Source organism: Girardinichthys multiradiatus, chromosome 2 (assembly GCF_021462225.1).
Source record: "Girardinichthys multiradiatus isolate DD_20200921_A chromosome 2, DD_fGirMul_XY1, whole genome shotgun sequence".
NCBI lineage: Eukaryota > Metazoa > Chordata > Actinopteri > Cyprinodontiformes > Goodeidae > Girardinichthys > Girardinichthys multiradiatus.
This window is the reverse complement of record NC_061795.1, coordinates 36,350,035-36,368,572: the sequence shown is the minus strand read 5'-3', so window position 1 is coordinate 36,368,572 and position 18,538 is coordinate 36,350,035. Positions and strand designations below refer to the sequence as shown.

General features: G+C 42.0%; 1 protein-coding gene across 1 annotated transcript; it reads left to right on the top strand.

The window, feature by feature from the left end:
* Positions 1-638: 638 nt before the first annotated feature.
* Positions 639-2,672, top strand: ascl1b (achaete-scute family bHLH transcription factor 1b). The gene has a single exon (XM_047349669.1). It carries the CDS (start codon positions 1,338-1,340, stop codon positions 1,938-1,940), a length of 603 nt encoding a protein of 200 aa, XP_047205625.1. The 5' UTR covers positions 639-1,337; the 3' UTR covers positions 1,941-2,672.
* The last annotated feature ends 15,866 nt before the right edge of the window (positions 2,673-18,538 follow it).

Sequence of the window (18,538 nt, the reverse complement as noted above, 5' to 3'; positions counted from 1 at the left end):
TACCTCTACATCACAGTTAATTGTTTGTATTGTTTTGCAAATAATCAATACTCAATTTTCTTTTGAGCAACACCAAAGGGAGTCCACTAGTGACAGTACAGTTGTAGTACACCGAGATTCATTGGTGTGGTTTTGTTTCACTTCCGAGTTGGATTGTAATGTCTCTTTAAATCCACCAGAGTGCGCCGGAGACACGTTTTTATTGTTTGCATATAGCCGGTTCCATGCTGACTTCTTAGCGGTTTTTACTCAAAAGACTTTAAAACATAAGCAACAGCTTTATTTTATCTTTAACGACAGGAAATAAAATGAAAAAAAGCAATAATAATATTCCAAAATGACACATTTTGAGGTTAACTGGGGAAAACTTGCAAAGTTTGTTACTCCGTTCGACTGTCCAATCAGAGGTGGTGCTGAAATTCTGCTTCGGTGACTCTGGACTTTTGAACCAGGTTTTGCCTTTATCCACAGTGTGTAAAACCTATATGTCTGCAAGCAAACAGTTTTGCAACTTTTTAGAACTAAGCTGGATTTTGCTGTGAGTCCAGAGGTCTGATCTACTTACATTGAAACTGATGTTAACTTTACAGGAACTGCTCCCCCTGCGAGCTTTATAACTGTTAAATATTTTTCCGCTTTGAGACACGCTTGCTATTTATTTTTCTCTGTGAGTTGTGTCGCGCAGATACGGCAGTGAGCGTTCTTGGAATTTGTGATTGTAAATAGCTTCAGGAGAAAGTGGTGGTGGGGCACCGATAATTTGAAGACGTGCCAGAGTTACAATGTTGGATTCAAAAGGCATTTCAAAGAACCAAACTATGCAGGTTTTTTTTTTTTTTTCCTTTATTCTCCACTCTTTTCCTTCTTTCTGTCTGTATTTTTCTTTTCTCCTTTTCTTTCTTTTCGCACGGTTGCAGGCCGTTTGAATCGACCAATGGGCCTTCAAGTTGGAGACATTGGAATGTAAATGAGCCCAGCGCGTGCTCCCGGCGCAGTGAAAGCTCGGGATTGTTTATTGAGCTCCCTGAGCCACGCGCCTGGCCCGGGGGGGAGTCGGGCGTGCAGGAGAATCACACAGCGGGGGCGGGGCCTCGCCACGAAAAGCGTGCGTCTCCCCAAAAAGAGGGGTGTGGGTGGGGTGCGTGCTGGGGCGCGTGTTGAAAAAGAGGAGTGCTGCCAAAGTTTGGGTCAGATCGGCTCGTGGAATGTAAGCAGTCAAGAGAGAGTTGGACAGAGAGTTAGCCACACGGTCCCCACGCGAAGGACACGAGAGCTGAACACTGCCAACCCACTCACTTACTCCCTGAATTCATCAGGTTAGAAGATCTATCAGCGAGATGGAAACTGCGACCATCACAACCACGCAGACAGCCTTCACCTTTGGACGCGCCACCATCAGCCTTCACGCCCCGGCCCAGGACTCAGCGGGACCCGCCGCACACCCGAACACCAGCGCGGCCGTCTCCTTCCAGAGCAAAACCAAGGTGCTGAAGAGACAGCGCTCCAGCTCCCCGGAGCTGCTGCGCTGCAAGCGGCGGTTGAGCTTCAACGGGCTCGGCTACTCCATCCCGCAGCAGCAACCCGTGGCCGTTGCCCGACGAAACGAGAGGGAGCGGAACCGGGTCAAGCAGGTCAACATGGGCTTCCAGACGCTGCGTCAGCACGTTCCGAACGGCGCCGCCAACAAGAAAATGAGCAAAGTGGAGACGCTGAGATCCGCGGTGGAGTACATCAGGGCTCTGCAGCAGCTCCTCGACGAGCACGACGCGGTCTCGGCCGCGTTCCAGTGCGGGCTGCCGTCCCCGACGCTCTCCAACAGCTACTCCGCCGACCCGGAGTCACCTCACTCCACCTACTCATCAGACGAAGGTGGCTACGAGCCTCTGAGCTCAGAGGAGCAAGAACTGTTGGACTTTACAACCTGGTTTGACAGATACTGATGCTGTCAGCGCGCAATCAAACACTTGGGCATAAATCAGACTTCTTACAGAAGTGCTGACACAGCTTTCTTTAGCCTGCACGCTGTGCCTGCAGGTGATGCGTCTCCCTTGAAGCTTCTGAGGGAGCAAAGCAATAGTGAGAAAGCGAGAGAGGGAGCATCCTGTCGCAGATAAATAGCGCCCTCCCCGAAAGAAAGAGAGGAGCTGGACTCACAGTTACGCGTGGAAATGTTGACGCTCTGCTTGATTAAGTGCAATTAAGCTGCGACGCGGAAGGCTCCTGCGAAGACGGTGCTGAAATTCCTGCAGGAAACACGGACTGCCTTCCTCACCTGCTGCACTTTTTCCTCCTGGAAGATGACGCGTCAACAGACTTTTTTCAGTTATGACGTAGTAGCTTACATTTTATAACACTGTATCATAGGACGAATTGTTTTAACACGGAGGCATTATTTTTGTACAATGAGCCAAACAGAAATGTTATCATTGCTACTTTTCTGACAGCGTTGTTGCCCTGATAAGCAGCTGTCAGGTATGGCGTGTGTGACGTGTATGACTACCTGTGACAGATTGTAGTGTGTTTTTCTTCTTTTTGATAGAGACATTTTATTGATGTATGCACTTGTTTCTCGTAGCCGAAAATGTAAATATTCAATTTTAACAGATATATTTTGTATAAAACGAGGTTGTTTTTTTTTTTTTTTATAAATAAAGTTAAACCTATTTATATTATGTCTTTGCAGAGTGTCGATTCTTCTCTTTATCTTGCGTGTGTATATGTGTGTGTGAGAGGGAGACAAGTGTGCGGGGCGGTAATTGAGGGAGCTTTTCTTCTATTCAAAGCCCCATGCGTGACCTTTTCCCGACTTGGTTGTGCACACGGGGAAAATTGCGCAGCTGGGTGAGCACTCAATAACCATTATTGACGCGCACCTTCCACGGCGCTTTGTCCGCATTCAGGGCGGGGAGATTAATATTACGTTTCATGCATCGCATTGTTTTCTTTTGCATACACCAATAATAGCTCAGAGTGCCTTGGGCGGAGAGAGAGAGGACGGAGAGGGGAACGTGGGTGGGGGCTGTGGGGTGGGGAGTGCTGCAATTCACTTCACTCAAAGGGACACTTTGAAATATAGCTCGGGGAAAGTCAGCGAGACAATGAGGCGGGTCAAAATTCTCATTGCCCGATTGAGATCAATCTAAATAAAAACCTGGCTGCTTGTATCCCCGGCTGTGTTTTTCACGGCGCACACAGGTCAATCAAGAAGCCCATCTCCTTCGAAAATGGGGGGCACAGCACCCCATTGTGTGCTATTGTGCAGAGTTTTTGCGCCTCATTATGCGAATTACGGACGACATTCTCTAGTAAACAAACACCCGATGCCAAATTCAGGTAGGCAGAAGGAGAAATAAAGATGATTAATTTCACTTGGCAATAGAAGTCTTTTTCTGGCACTTTAAAGAAAAAATGGCATGAGCTGAATAGTCATTATTTTCACTTGATGTGATTCTTTTCACCTGATTATGAGCCAATTTTGACTTTCTATACCATCATGTTGATCTTAAAGTCATAATTATGATAAGGTGACATGTAATTTTGACCTAATATCTCAGTCTGACAGTCAACTTTATAAGCTTTACATCTTAATTGTATGACTTTAGGTTGAAACGATGACTTTGAATGTTAAAATGATAATTAGTAACTTCACGATTGTGAAACTCTCATAAATATGACTGTGAAAATCAGAATTATGACAATTTATCTCAATTATGAACTTGAAATTCAAAATTACGACTAACTATAATTAGGAGTTTGCAACTCAGTTATGAAAGTCAAAAGTGTCTTAATGTTAAAATTCTGACTCAGATTTATTGATGGAAATCAAAATTATGAGTTGAATTTTGTTGACGTTGCATCTCATGATTAAACGTCCACATGTCAAAATAATGAGTTCGAAATTCAGAATTCTTACTTTGAATCTCATGACTGGGAGGTTGCATCCCATAATTGTGATTTTGATAGTCAAAGTATGACTTTTAATGCAAAAAACCTGTGACATTGCATCTTGTAATTATGTTTGTCAAATGTGTCACTCTGAATCTCATAATTTTGGGTTTGAAATGTAAAATTATTTGTATATCATAAATATGGATGTGTATACTGAAAATATAACTTTAATAGACCAGATCATAACTTTTATCTTATGTTTATGACTATGAAGCTCATGTCCAGTTGTCTATATTATTATTTGAAGTGGCGGATATGGGCGTCCATAACTGACTCCTTCTGTGGGAGGAGAAAAGTAGGAAGAATAGATTCTGATTGATTCGGGTCCTATAGAACTTTTTATAAACTAAAACAAAAAGTCTCGCCTTATCCTTCTTCTTCTTCTTCTTCTTCTTCTCCAAAGCAGATTGAAAGACAAACACAGCAGCCTGCAGGTGTGAGCCACGTGCCTGCGCTCAGCTACAAAGCCTCTCGCGCTCCCATTGGCTAACGGCTCGCGCATGTGAGGCCTGTCAGGTGGAAGCAGCGACAGAATCAAACAAGTGATAAATGACATTAATTACCCTATGCATTATAACCTTTAACGCCACGGAGATTCAAAAGGACAAATCAATGCGAGGCGCAGAAGAACCCCCGCAGGCCCACTATTGTTGCCTCGAAATGCGGTTTCTAACGCGGTTCAGTGTCAGGCAGAGGCCACGGCACCAAGTGAAAATAAGAGCTTGTACCGCGTCCTGTTAGGATGGATATGCTATTCTTTCCTTGAGGAGCTGAGGGGGGAAATGATTTATCCACGTCAGTTTGTGCATGGGTGATTTTCACTTCCACATTATATAAGGGCCGTTTTAATTTTAGCCCAACATCAATCACCAGCTGCTCATGACTGTTCTGGTGCGCTAAAGTGGTGATGCATGGGTATAAAGGGGAGAGCTGATTGGTCATCTGTTGCGCTGAGTGCAGCCATCAGAATTCTTAGATTGTTTTTAGTTCATTGTAATGGGAGTTTGAGGTAATGTATGTGGCAAACCACGTCTAAATCCTGCTGCAACTGTTTACAAAACGTCCTCTTTGTCTTCCACCTCAGTCAAGATATGTCATAATGTGGGTTTCTGTTGGACCAATATGCGGGAAGAACTCCTGAAGCTCGAAGTTTGCAGGTAAGACGACACTTTATTGCTCATGACTTGGACACGGACAGGGTACCAGGCGAGCACACAAACACAAACAACACATAAGGAACCAGCGGGGAACAAAAGAAACAAACTGGCTTAAATACAAAACTGGACAGCAGGGGGAACCAATGACACACGTGACCAGACAATCAGGGCCGTTGTGAATATGAATATATTATTTAACATTTAATATGAATACTTTAATATTTATTAAATAATATTTCGGTCTGTTAAGGGTTGTCCTGTGAATACCAGCCTAGTAAGGCGGTGGTATAAGGACAAAATAGAAAGGTGTGAGACGAGCTCTGACATTATTGAACAGCAAAACTCTGCACACACATGGAATGAATTCACACCAATGCTTTAAATACAAGAATTTAAAATAAGTCAACTCAAGTCAAACATATTTCAATCAACAAACTCTTTACTATGCTAAAACAATCCAACTAAACTACCAAGCAGAATTAAAGAATAGGGAAGACTAATGGGTTATGTACAATATAAACAAGCTGATCAAAGATGGTTGAAAACCATGACTGAAAGAGTGATGCAACATTACCATGCAATGTTATTTGAGAACCAAGGATTATCTTGAAGAATCTGGAATTGAAGTTAAGTTAGTCTTGGAACCAACTTAAGCAATCATCAGCATACCTTTAGACAACCATTCACAATGCAAGATCAGATAAAATATTATTTTAATAAAATTATATTTTAAAGAATGATTTGCTGAATAAAACCAACCTTCTGGATGACCAATTCTCAACAGTGTTTAATTAGCTGCCTTTATTTATTAAAATAATATTTAAAGAAGTATTATTTTGAATAAGAACCAAATCTTTTAGAAATGGGCTTAATTGTGTTACTTAGTTATCAAGCTTAGTAAAATAATATTTAGGGAAATATTATTTTACTAAATTGAAAACTAACAACCTTTTTGGGTAAATGATCTTTAGCAGGTGAGCACGTGTTCTTAGCTGTTAGCAGTTAAAGCTAACAATAGAAGCTTATAGCTTATCATCAGAATCAAACACATACCTTTAAAATACCATTAATAACAGGGTTAAAATGCATAAGCGTGAACAGCGCGTTATGGCCGATCTTCTATGTATAAAATCACCCTTTAAATAAAGTTTGTCTTAACTTAAAAAAAACCCCACAGAACACAAAGTGAGCACGTGTGCTGAGCAGATAATCTGCCAGCACTAAGATGGCTGAGTTTTCAACACAAACAAAACCAAACGTCATAAACGAAAAATGTTTAGATTATTTCACTCTAAACTACTTCTCTCTGCCCAAAACACAACCTCTTACGTGAACCTTGCTGAGAAAAAGTTGTCCGAATCGACGAAGTTGAAGGAAGCTTCCACAGTGAACAAAGGGTTAACTGCAGCTAACCTCCGTAGCTGTGGAGGGCGGGCGGCTCGTTCTGTCGGCCGGCCAAACTGCACGTAACTGCTGTAACCATAGTGATACGCTCCCGTTGTCCTTCCTTCAGACCGGGAAAACTGCTCCACTCGGCATCGTAGAGACAGGGTCTCTGCTGGGAACTCTCTGGAACACAGTTTGCCTCTGTAATCCTCAGAGAGAAAAGTCAAACAATGCTTGTACCTTAATTACCCCGGTTCATGAATGAATACTGGATACACAAACAGCAATTCATTCCTTCTTAACTCAGGGCATATGATAGCGTGATCGTATGACACTCTTGGATCCAGTTTGAAGAGTTATGTCTGTTTGCCAGCAAAAAGACATTAGTGCGCTCTGTCCCTCCGTCCAGTTGCTCTAGGGACCTGCGTGGAAGAGGTCAGTTTGTTGAAAAGGCGGGGTTTTTATTCTGACAGTGACGTCACGGGAAGTCAGCTGTTATTCCGTTTCTGGCTGTGTTGGAAGTAGGTTAATGCGATTTATTTTGAAAGTTCCAGAAAAGTTCGTACTGGCCATTCATGTTGTCCCCATGGCTGGAGTCCCAACTGGGGAAAACACAGAAGAGCGGGCGGAGGGGGCCTCGGAAGGAGGGCAAGAACCAAAAACAAAACAATCCGACCAGGGCGGGTGGAGGGGGCTTCGGAAAGAGGGCAAGAGTTCAGGCGGCCAACCTGGAGGCCGTCCCCGGCAGACCCAGAGTTCAGGCGGCTGGCCTGGAGGCTGACCCTGGCAGATCCTGAGTTCAGGTGGCCGGACCGATGGCCGTCCCCGGCAGATCCAGCGGTCAGCGGGCCGGCGACGTAGGGGCCGATGATCTGACGGCCGGTGGCGGGACCAGGAGAACCCATGGTGGAGCTCAGAGGCATGGTGCAAAGACCGCTCCGACCTTCGGCGAGGCCGTAGAGATCTGCAGCAGATTGGGTGCGGAGGCAATTCATCCAAGAACCCCTCCGGAACAGGACCAGGAACAGGATCGGGGTGTGAGGGCGGTTCATTCATGAACCCCTCCGGAACTGGACCAGGAACAGGATTATGAGTTGGGAGCAGCGGCGATGGCTGATCAGGAGCGAAGTCATGAGCTGGAAAACCGTGTCAAGCTTCGATGGAGAGGCGGGTGGAAGAGGGAGCAGGAGATCTCCTCATAGATGCAACGATTTCATCTAGGGCCCTTTGTTGCTCGGCCTCTATGGTGTGGTGAATCCGAGGATCAGGGAAAAAATCCCTCCTTACCTCGAGCCAGTCTTGGGAGCTGCTAGCTATTTCCAGCCTTCTCCATGGTGTGCTGGGAGAGGTCACCAAGTGAAAAAATAATTTGGCCAAAACCTCTCCCCTCTTGAATTCCCTCACCATTCCTCCCTCTTGGTCCCATTGGCTGGTTCCTTCTGTCATAATGTGGGTTTCTGTTGGACCAATATGCGGGGAAGAGCTCCTGAAGCTCGAAGTTCGCAGGTAAGACAACACTTTATCAACTTTTTTGATAAAGTTGCTCATGGCTTGGACACGGACAGGGTACCAGGCGAGCACACAAACACAAACAACAAATAAGGAACCAGCGGGGAACAAAAGAAACAAACTGGCTTAAATACAAAACTGGACTGCAGGGGGAACCAATGACACACGTGACCAGACAGTCAGAGGAAAACACAGAACAGGTGTGGGCTTGGGGTGCAGGGAGACAGAAAACAAAGGCCTAGACCAGGTAAAATAACAAAACACAAACTCAAGAACTCAAAACACAAGCAGGTATGAGAAGGATATGTGTATCTCTGCCAAACCTATGTAAAAACTAAATGGATAAAATCACCAGTGTTTTGCTGAAATATTGTATAATGGTTATTGATTTGTACTGGTACTCCAACCATCCTTCTTTAAGTAAATACGTGCTTTTCTTGCAGAACACTTTCTGCGTCAGATTTGAAGATATACAAAATTGCACCAAACCTGGATGCAAGGAGACTCATAATCAGATCCCCGCAAAACCATTCATAACCCTTAAAGCTTTTCGCATTTTGTCAACCACAAACTTCAATGTATTTTATTGGTATTTCATGTGAAAGGTTAACACAAAGTATAACACACAAATCCATAACTGAAATAAAGTTATTAAGTCATAGAGTAGATATAGCAAAGATTTAGGAGTATTCAGGTCCTTCTCAAAATATTAGCATATTGTGATAAAGTTCATTATTTTCCATAATGTCATGATGAAAATTTAACATTCATATATATTAGATTCATTGCACACTAACTGAAATATTTTAGGTCTTTTATTGTCTTAATACGGATGATTTTGGCATACAGCTCATGAAAACCCAAAATTCCTATCTCACAAAATTAGCATATTTCAACCGACCAATAAAAGAAAAGTGTTTTTAATACAAAAAACGTCAACCTTCAAATAATCATGTACAGTTATGCACTCAATACTTGGTCGGGAATCCTTTGGCAGAAATGACTGCTTCAATGCGGCGTGGCATGGAGGCAATCAGCCTGTGGCACTGCTGAGGTCTTATGGAGGCCCAGGATGCTTCGATAGCGGCCTTTAGCTCATCCAGAGTGTTGGGTCTTGAGTCTCTCAACGTTCTCTTCACAATATCCCACAGATTCTCTATGGGGTTCAGGTCAGGAGAGTTGGCAGGCCAATTGAGCACAGTGATACCATGGTCCGTAAACCATTTACCAGTGGTTTTGGCACTGTGAGCAGGTGCCAGGTTGTGCTGAAAAATGAAATCTTCCTCTCCATAAAGCTTTTCAGCAGATGGAAGCATGAAGTGCTCCAAAATCTCCTGATAGCTAGCTGCATTGACCCTGCCCTTGATAAAACACAGTGGACCAACACCAGCAGCTGCCACGGCACCCCAGACCATCACTGACTGTGGGTACTTGACACTGGACTTCTGGCATTTTGGCATTTCGTTCTCCCCAGTCTTCCTCCAGACTCTGGCACCTTGATTTCCGAATGACATGCAGAATTTGCTTTCATCCAAAAAAAGTACTTTGGACCACTGAGCAACAGTCCAGTGCTGCTTCTCTGTAGCCCAGGTCAGGCGCTTCTGCCGCTGTTTCTGGTTCAAAAGTGGCTTGACCTGGGGAATGCGGCACCTGTAGCCCATTTCCTGCACACGCCTGTGCACGGTGGCTCTGGATGTTTCTACTCCAGACTCAGTCCACTGCTTCCGCAGGTCCCCCAAGGTCTGGAATCGGCCCTTCTCCACAATCTTCCTCAGGGTCCGGTCACCTCTTCTCGTTGTGCAGCATTTTCTGACACACCTTTTCCCTCCCACAGACTTCCCACTGAGGTGCCTTGATACAGCACTCTGGGAACAGCCTATTTGTTCAGAAATTTCTTTCTGTGTCTTACCCTCTTGCTTGAGGGTGTCAATAGTGGCCTTCTGGACAGCAGTCAGGTCGGCAGTTTTACCCATGATTGGGGTTTTGAGTGATGAACCAGGCTGGGAGTTTTAAAGGCCTCAGGAATCTTTTGCAGGTGTTTAGAGTTAACTCGTTGATTCAGATGATTAGGTTCATAGCTCGTTTAGAGACCCTTTTAATGATATGCTAATTTTGTGAGATAGGAATTTTGGGTTTTCATGAGCTGTATGCCAAAATCATCCGTATTAAGACAATAAAAGACCTGAAATATTTCAGTTAGTGTGCAATGAATCTAAAATATATGAATGTTAAATTTTCATCATGACATTATGGAAAATAATGAACTTTATCACAATATGCTAATATTTTGAGAAGGACCTGTAGGTGCTCTGATCAAAACAAAGCAAAATTCTAACAAGCTGCATGGGAGGGTAAATACTAAGACTGCACATCACCTTGAACACACTATCCTCAGAGTTAAACATGGTAGGGGCAGCGTCATGCTGTGGGATGCTTTTCTTCAGCAGAGTTGACAGGATGATGGTGGGAGTTAATTAAAGGGCCATGTCATAAGGTGCTTCAGAAGCCTGGATCACCCATTCGTTTAAGTCAGGCCTGTAACAGTCAGGAAACACCTAAAACATTCAGGACGGTGCGTCGCGAGGACCATGGCTGAGAACCCCTGATAAAAGCAGAACCAATCAAAGTCCAGACCTAAATTCATCTGAGAATTTGTGGCAAGGCCTGAAAATTTAATTTAAATTTAGAAAACTATCTATTCTTGTCACTTCAAAATTATGCACAACTCCGTGTTGATCTATTACATATATTTCCAAAAAACTTTTTTAATGTTTCTGGTTGCAACAAGACAAAACCTTAAAGTCAGTCTCCCATTTATTTATTTTTTATTTTATTAAACATGATAAATGATAATATACTTCATATAAAATACTTACAATTATGAGTTTAATCATTAGCTTGTTTTAACTAATTACCAATTCTAAGTGGAAGGAGCTAAAAAAAAGAAAGATTTTATTAGGTCATTTTTATTGATGCATTTTAAGTTGTTTATTTAGTTAATAAGGAATAGCAGGAAGGGATATGATGAAGGTGGTCAGGACTAGTTTCTGGCAGGTGTTATTGTCCTTGACATTCTCCCACAGAGTCACAGGAAACCAAAAGGACACTTTTTTCAGCAAAGATTTTTTATTCCAAGCAGATATGAGAAATAACCCTTATGTCTTTGGTTTTTACTATAAGACAAAAGTCAGAAGCAGAAGCAGACACTGATGTGTGATAACGAGATGCTTGATACGTAGCCTTGAGCGTTGCTTACAGAGGTGTTAATGTTTAAACAGGAGCTCCACATGAGTCTATGTTTAACATGGACAGAAAAAATGCTGAACTTATGTAGAGTTGTCTCATTTATCCCACCACCACCCACTTATCTTCTACACACACACCTACACCCACACAGAGGCACTAATCAGCAACAGCAGCTGGGTGAGAGACAAGTCAGTTGTGTCTGTTTCAGGACTAAGGTGGATTTTTATGCAACAGACATTTATCTGAATTGACTTATTGTACACTGGTAGGGCAGCTCTCCTTTGCAACGTTCATCGTTGCATTTTTGGAACTGCACAGTGGTAACATGGTTGCTTTGCTGCAAGAAGGTCCTAGGTTCGAATCCCAGCCGGGGCTGGAACTCTGCATGTAACTCTTGTTATCTTGCTTGTTATCCTCATGCATGCCTGGCTTCTTTTTAGGTACACCGGCTTCCTCGCAGTCTAAAAACATGACTGTTAGGCAAGTTGGTTTCTGTGTTTTGCATGGTTGTTGGTCCTGTGAGTCACTGTGTTGCCCTGTGATGGACTGGTGAACTGTCCAGGGTGTACCCCGCCGCATGCACAATGACTGCAGGAGGCACCAACCTCCGTGATTGTGGCAAGGATAAGTGGGTATAGACAATGAATGGATCTTTGCATTTAGGTAATATTATACACAAAATGCATTGCTGTAACTAAATTACTACATATCACAGTATTGTGACCTTAGTATTTAGAACTTTGAAATACAAGAGTTTCTTATTTACATATGTATTTGACATACTTCCCAATATGTCTTTGAAGTGCAAAAAAGTGAATCATAACTAATTAAAGGAACACATTCTTTTATCCTGCACATGGATACCTTTAATTCAGCATTAATGCAGAAAAAGCCACTGATTGTATAGCTGTAAACAAATTGGATTTAGGTCAGGGGAGCGTGGAGGCCAGTCAATGGTACCAATTCCTTCATCCTCCAGGAACTGCCTGCATACTCTAGGCATATGAGGCTGAGCATTATCATGCACCAGTGAAGGGTCTAAAAATGGTTCTAAGGATTTCACCCCAATACCTAACGACAGTCAGGGTGCTGGACAGTGAGCACAGGGGCATACTAGAATACGTCTAGCCCTCAGGCCAACCTCATGAAGTCTTTTTTGGATGGTGTGGTCAGAGTGGCTCACTGGAGGTCACTTTGTAAGTCTCTGGCAGGAGTGAGAATGTGTTGATAAGACAGCTATTAATTGTGCACAAACCTGTCCTTGATGAAACAATAGCAAGAGGAAATTATTGTTGAAAAAAAAAAACATACAAAGTCCTGTTTTAAGTTTACCACTATCAGTGTAGGAGACACCCCAAATATGTGGAAGAAGGTGCTTTGGTCAGGTAAGACCAAATAAAACTTTCCGGCCAACATGCAAAACACTATGTGGGACAAGAAGTGATAACGCACATCCTCCTGAACACACTATCCCTATGGTATAACATGGTGGTGGTAGGATCATGTTATGGGGATGCTTTTCTTCAGAAAGACAGGGAAGCTGGTCAGAGTTAAAATGAAAATGGGTAGAAAATGGAAAATCTTGAAAGTTGCCGTTCACAGACGCTCTCCATCAAATCTGAATGAGTTGTGACCAAGGGAGGTAAATACAAATGCACGCCACACTTTTCAGATTATAGTTTGTAAAGAAATTAGAACACCATGCATTATTTTTCTTCCACTTGATAGTTATATGATACTTTGTGTTGGTGTAGCACATAAAATCTAAGTAAAATACACTAAAGCTTGTAGGTGTAGTGAAAAAAAAGAAATGAGTGAGATGTGTGAATTCCAGTGCATCGACTATACAGTTACAGTATGACTAATATATAAATAACTTTATAAAGTTATAGTATATGTTTCTAAAGCTAATGCACAATTTGTTACAATAATCCACTTCGTAAAAGACCTCCATGAAAAAATTCATCCATTAAAGTTTTTAAATTTTGAATTGTTCATCAAAGCAATTACGGTCACACCAGTGTGTCTGAAACATTCCACCAACTCCAACTTTTAGTAAGCCAGAATCCAGTACACAGCTGCCAAGTCACTTTAACTTTTGACAAAAAAGTTAGTCCTCTGGCTTGTGATTTTCTTCTGCCTCTCCTAAACAAGAAATCTTTTTCTTTTCAACAGAACAGCAGAAAAAAAGCTATTCTGAATGCATGCAGCTAAGCACTTTTAACTGACACCTCTCTGTGTGAGTGAATAGGCCTTAAACTTCAGATGACCCAGTAGAAGAAGAACCAAGCTCAAGCCTGAAGGATGGAAGGATGGAAGAGGTGGGGATATGTAGCTGGGTGGAGGTGGCGGAGCAGTGATTTGCATGGGCCATTGTGCTGCCCAAGTTTGGGTGCTTTTTTTTGGCTTGGGCCCTTTTGGCCATTTACTTCCACTCTGGCTGGCTGTGGCGAGCTGTGAATAGTCTCTGCTTGGAGGAGACACAAAAGCGCTTTTGTGCTACGGCCGCACCATATTCATCATGTAATGCCTGTAAGACAAATCTGATTGGACGTCTCTGTCACTTTGATGTGGGTCCAGAGTGCGAGTGGCCCTGAGATTGCTAACTTCACTCTCTATTGCCTATTCTGCAGCATTGATATGGGAGGGGGGGTGGATGCTAGGAGGTGGGGGGGTCAGGAGAGGTAGCTTGGGGGAGAATGAGCGAGCAGGCAGGGGGTATTCCTCATTATTTGCAGGAGCAAATTCATAATAAATTTCCCCATTCTACAAAACCGGGTCGAGATGATTGACACTACTTTACGCCAGGCTGAACAAAAGGCCTGATTTGAGCAGAATACTAAATGAATGGGGCGAGCGTGGATTCAATTCAAACAATTTTAATCTCTCTCTGTCCTCCCTTATTTCTGCTCTCCCCCTTTCCCTCACTTACCCTATTTTTTCAGCTCAAACTCCACTGCCTCTTTTGTGGAGAGCATTCTCATTTTACAGGGTAATTCTACTCCAACGGATGTGCTAATTGTGCTGGGTTAAACTGGAGGCTGGTGGACGCCTGTGATACAGAGCTTATTCTTGCCTAATGACTGTAATGATGGTTCAGAGAGACTGCAGCATGCAGACTGGGCGACATGTATAAAACTTTTTTTTGTTCCATGCTGTTAGGGAACATAGAGCAAAGAAAGGCCTCATGGTGGGATTTGGTCAGGACAAGTGGATGATAAATAAAGTAACGTTGTTTAAAAGTGTGTCAAACTGAGTCCTGTCCCTGCGGGACAAATATTATGCTTCCATAAAAGAGTAAAACATGTTCTGAAATCATTAAACTATGTTTGTAAGCAGGTAAGAGTGTAAATATTACATATGAAGTAAATCAGGTGTAACAGGTAATAAGAACTGTGAGGCATTATCTATACAGAGGGCACAAAAGACTGAAATTCAACTTTGTTCTTAGAAGTTTCTTACTTATAGAAAGATGGCCTGGATTTCAAGTTGTCTGTGACCTGGCCTCTAGTGGTTGAAAGTGGAACTGCATTTGGATCTGGTTTCAGTACTTTTCTGGTTATACAGTTGAGTCCCTTGCAAAATTATTAATTCCCCTTGAACTTTTCAGATTTCGTTACAGAATGTATTTTATAAGAATTTATGTGGCTGAGAAAGTAGTGTAAAACCATGAAGTGGAGGAAAATGTATACATGGTTTTCCAATTTCTTTCTAATTAAGAATCTGCCAAGTATGGTTTGTCTTTCAGCCCCCTTGAGTCAATAATAGAACCACCTTTGCTGTAATTATAGCTGGATGTCGTTTGGGGTATATCTCCTCCAGTTTTGCTCATCTTGACACTGACATATTGGCATATTTTTTTCTTCTTCTTCTCTGCAATATACCTCAACCTTGGAAAGATCAGACTGGAAGTGTGTATAAAATCAGTTTTCCGTCACAGAAAGTGTTTTGCATGTAGGTCATAAAATCAAAATTTGGTCTCATCTGACAAAAGCACCTTCTTCCCTATGTTTGCTAGGTCCCCTGCAATACTTGTAACTTTGCAAACTGCAGGGGGGACCCTTTTAATGCATTTTCTCAATAGTTCAACAATCTTGCCACACTTCTATGGAAGCCAGGTTTGAAGAGTGGATGGCAACTTTGTTCCTGTAAGTTGCGTACTGTACCTAGCTGTAGATCTGTGTAGCTTCTCCAAATTTAAAGTAGGCCTCTGGTGTTTCTTTGATGAATGCTCTTAATTCAGGCTTGTTTGTTTAGGTGGACAGCCATGTTTGGGCAGGTATGCAGTTGTGTCATTGCAGATGATGAATTGAACAGTGATCTGTGAGATGATCAAAGCTTGAGATACTTTTTATTCTCTTAAAGGTCTCCACAAATTTATGCCTGACCTGAATGGTGTGTTCGTTGGTCTTCATGGTGCTGTTTGTTCACTAATCTTTTCCAACAAACCTCTGTGGCCTTCTCAGAACCACTGGATGCTGAGATTACATAATGCACAGGACTACATTTACTATTTAGGTGGACTATGAAGGCAGTTGGTTACACTGAAATTTCATTTGAAGTTTCTTTAGAGTCTGAACTCTATCTGTTCAGCATACAGTTGCTCTGTCAACAGATTCTCCCACCTGAGCTGTGGGTTTCTGCTGCTCCCCCAGAGTTAAAGTAGGCCTCTTGGCTATGCATTCACAGGAATTCTCAGTAAAATACTTAAAATAATTTAAGTTTGTGGATGTAATGTTACAGAATGTGAAAGGTTCCTGGCATATAAATACTTTGGCAGGATGTCGCAAACTGAATCACATAGCAGCAAATTTCTTGATTTCTGAAGCTTTATCAGCATCGTCTACCTTGATGGACTCATGCTAGCTCTATACTTATAATGTTCTGCTCTGTGCTCACACATTTAATCAAAACATTAGGTGTTAAAAAAACCTCAAGAAAAGAAGTGTCTCTCTCTGTTTATTAGAAACATGAAATGTAGGTGCTTGATGCGTATCATTATTTTTACGTTTAATCTTTGTCTTTATGTTGGATAGTCTTTCATCGATGCCTCACCTGAGATCAAGTGCATTCCTTCACTCAGCAATCTGTGGTTATGCCTTAGTGTTTCTGTGTACATGTGGGTTATTTTGCAAAATCATTGTCTGCATGTCAAAGGTTGCACCTCTTTTTTGTAAAACACTTTTTTACTTTTCTCTTTGCAACTTCTGTCCCCTCCCTATGCAGACAAACACACTGTCATGTCCCGGGGTCCAAACAGGCTGTAGCCTGCCCTGGAGAACTCGATCGCAGTGACAAAACACGGCTTCATCAGTCTCTGACATGTCTTGCCCTCAGCTTTAGATCACATGGCTCACTCTGCTATTGTCTGATTCAGACAGACAGTAGGACACTTGGATATTTTTCTTTATGCATCTTCTGAACATCTCAGCATGACACAAAGGATTCACCTTCTGAATGGTGTAAAAGCAGAGTGTACACTTGCCCCTGGACATGAATGGCTTGTGTGTGAAGACTCTGAGTACAAACATGAAAGCATACAGAGGATTAAGATGATAAAAGTAATGAAGAACAGGTGGTTGGTTACTGCTAAATGCAGTAATGTTTTGTCTTTTTTGTTGGATTTTCATCACATTGTATTTATAGACGTAATATGTTGTTATACTATCTTTTAGCACTCTGTTTGATTTAGCTTTTCTCTTGTCATTGGAAATTATAGTGTTGCATAAACTGAAGTCTACTTTTAGCTATAAAAAATATTTTCAGTACCACTCTTTAGAGTATTTTAGTTTAGTTACTGCAGCATCCTAAATTCTTTAAAAGAAAAATGGTAAAAACATTTACTTTGCAAAATTACAGTGATATGTTCTTCAGTTTTTGGGCTCAGTGCCTGCCTCTGAAATGTGATTTGTTTCTGCTGTTCGTGGTATCAGACATGGAAGCAGTGTGTTTGAGGTGTTGCCCTTAATACGTCCACACGCGTCACTCCATATAAGTTGTGTCAGATGCTTCTGCTCCATCATCACCTGAGTTTTGCAAATTATTTAAAGGTTTAAAGATAATTTTACTAATGTGTTAGAAAAGCAAGTGAGCTGTCGATGCACAGAGTTATTTGTACTCTACCACTCAATCCAGTTTCTTGGAGTTTCTTACAAGTGCAAGGATGAGCTGCTCCTTCCAGCAGTCCAATGTAAAGATTAGGGCTGTTTCTTCTACTCTGTGTTTCATTTCTCCATGGCTGGAGGACCAAATACAGAAAAAGGGAAATAAAATATAACAAGACAATGAATGGAAACAGATTTTAAGATAAAGAAGTGATTAAATTAAATGAAATCTGTGAAGATACAAATTTAAACATCAAGATAAATCAAACAAAAAACTGCTTAACATTTATTGAGTTTTGAAATATTTAATACAATGATTTCAAATGTGAAAGTATAAGTTGTAGACTCACATTGAGAAACACACACACACACACACACACACACACACACACACACACACACACACACACACACACACACACACACACACACACATTGTATGTATAGATTGACACACAAATCCATAGTCCCACCAGGGACTATCCCCACACACTATCCCCACACACTATCCCCACACACTATTATCAGCAGTTATGGTCCGGCCTATAGAATCCTGCCCCCTCCCTGAAACAAGGTAGATGGAGGATTAGCGAACACCATTTAGGGATTCCTTTCAACCCTCCGTTTCATTTCATTAGCTTGTGACCTCTCCAGTTAATTATTTTGATCTGGCCAAAGGCTTGGCCTGCTTTTGATTATCCTGACTGACTCACCGCCCCCATTAAGATGCACAATACTTAACACACCCATTGAAGGCAAGGAATAGCAGCAGTGAAAAGGAAGGAGGCAAGAAAAGAAAGATTGAAAGTGGCATTTACCAGTCACCAGCAGAAGCTGTGTGGAAGGCAACCTGGTGATGGCAGGGTGGCTTAATGCCCTCTGAGGTTTTGTCAGAATATGCTATTGTTCCTCATTGATGGAGAGGCCCTCGTCTTTAATAGGGGAAACCCATTGCAAAGTTGTTTTTTTAAACTGATTTTAAGGTGAAAATTGAATAAAAAAGGCATTCCTTTGTTTAAAAAATACCAGATGGAAATAGAAGCTGATCCCTGACTGCTTTTCAGTTAAAAACAAGTTCAAGTGTTATGTTTTTCAGTTAAATTTGCAGCATGCGTTCATTCTGAAAACTCTTGAAGAATCACAAGTTTTATTTCTTACTTTGATTAAGATAAGACTGTTGTCTTTCTA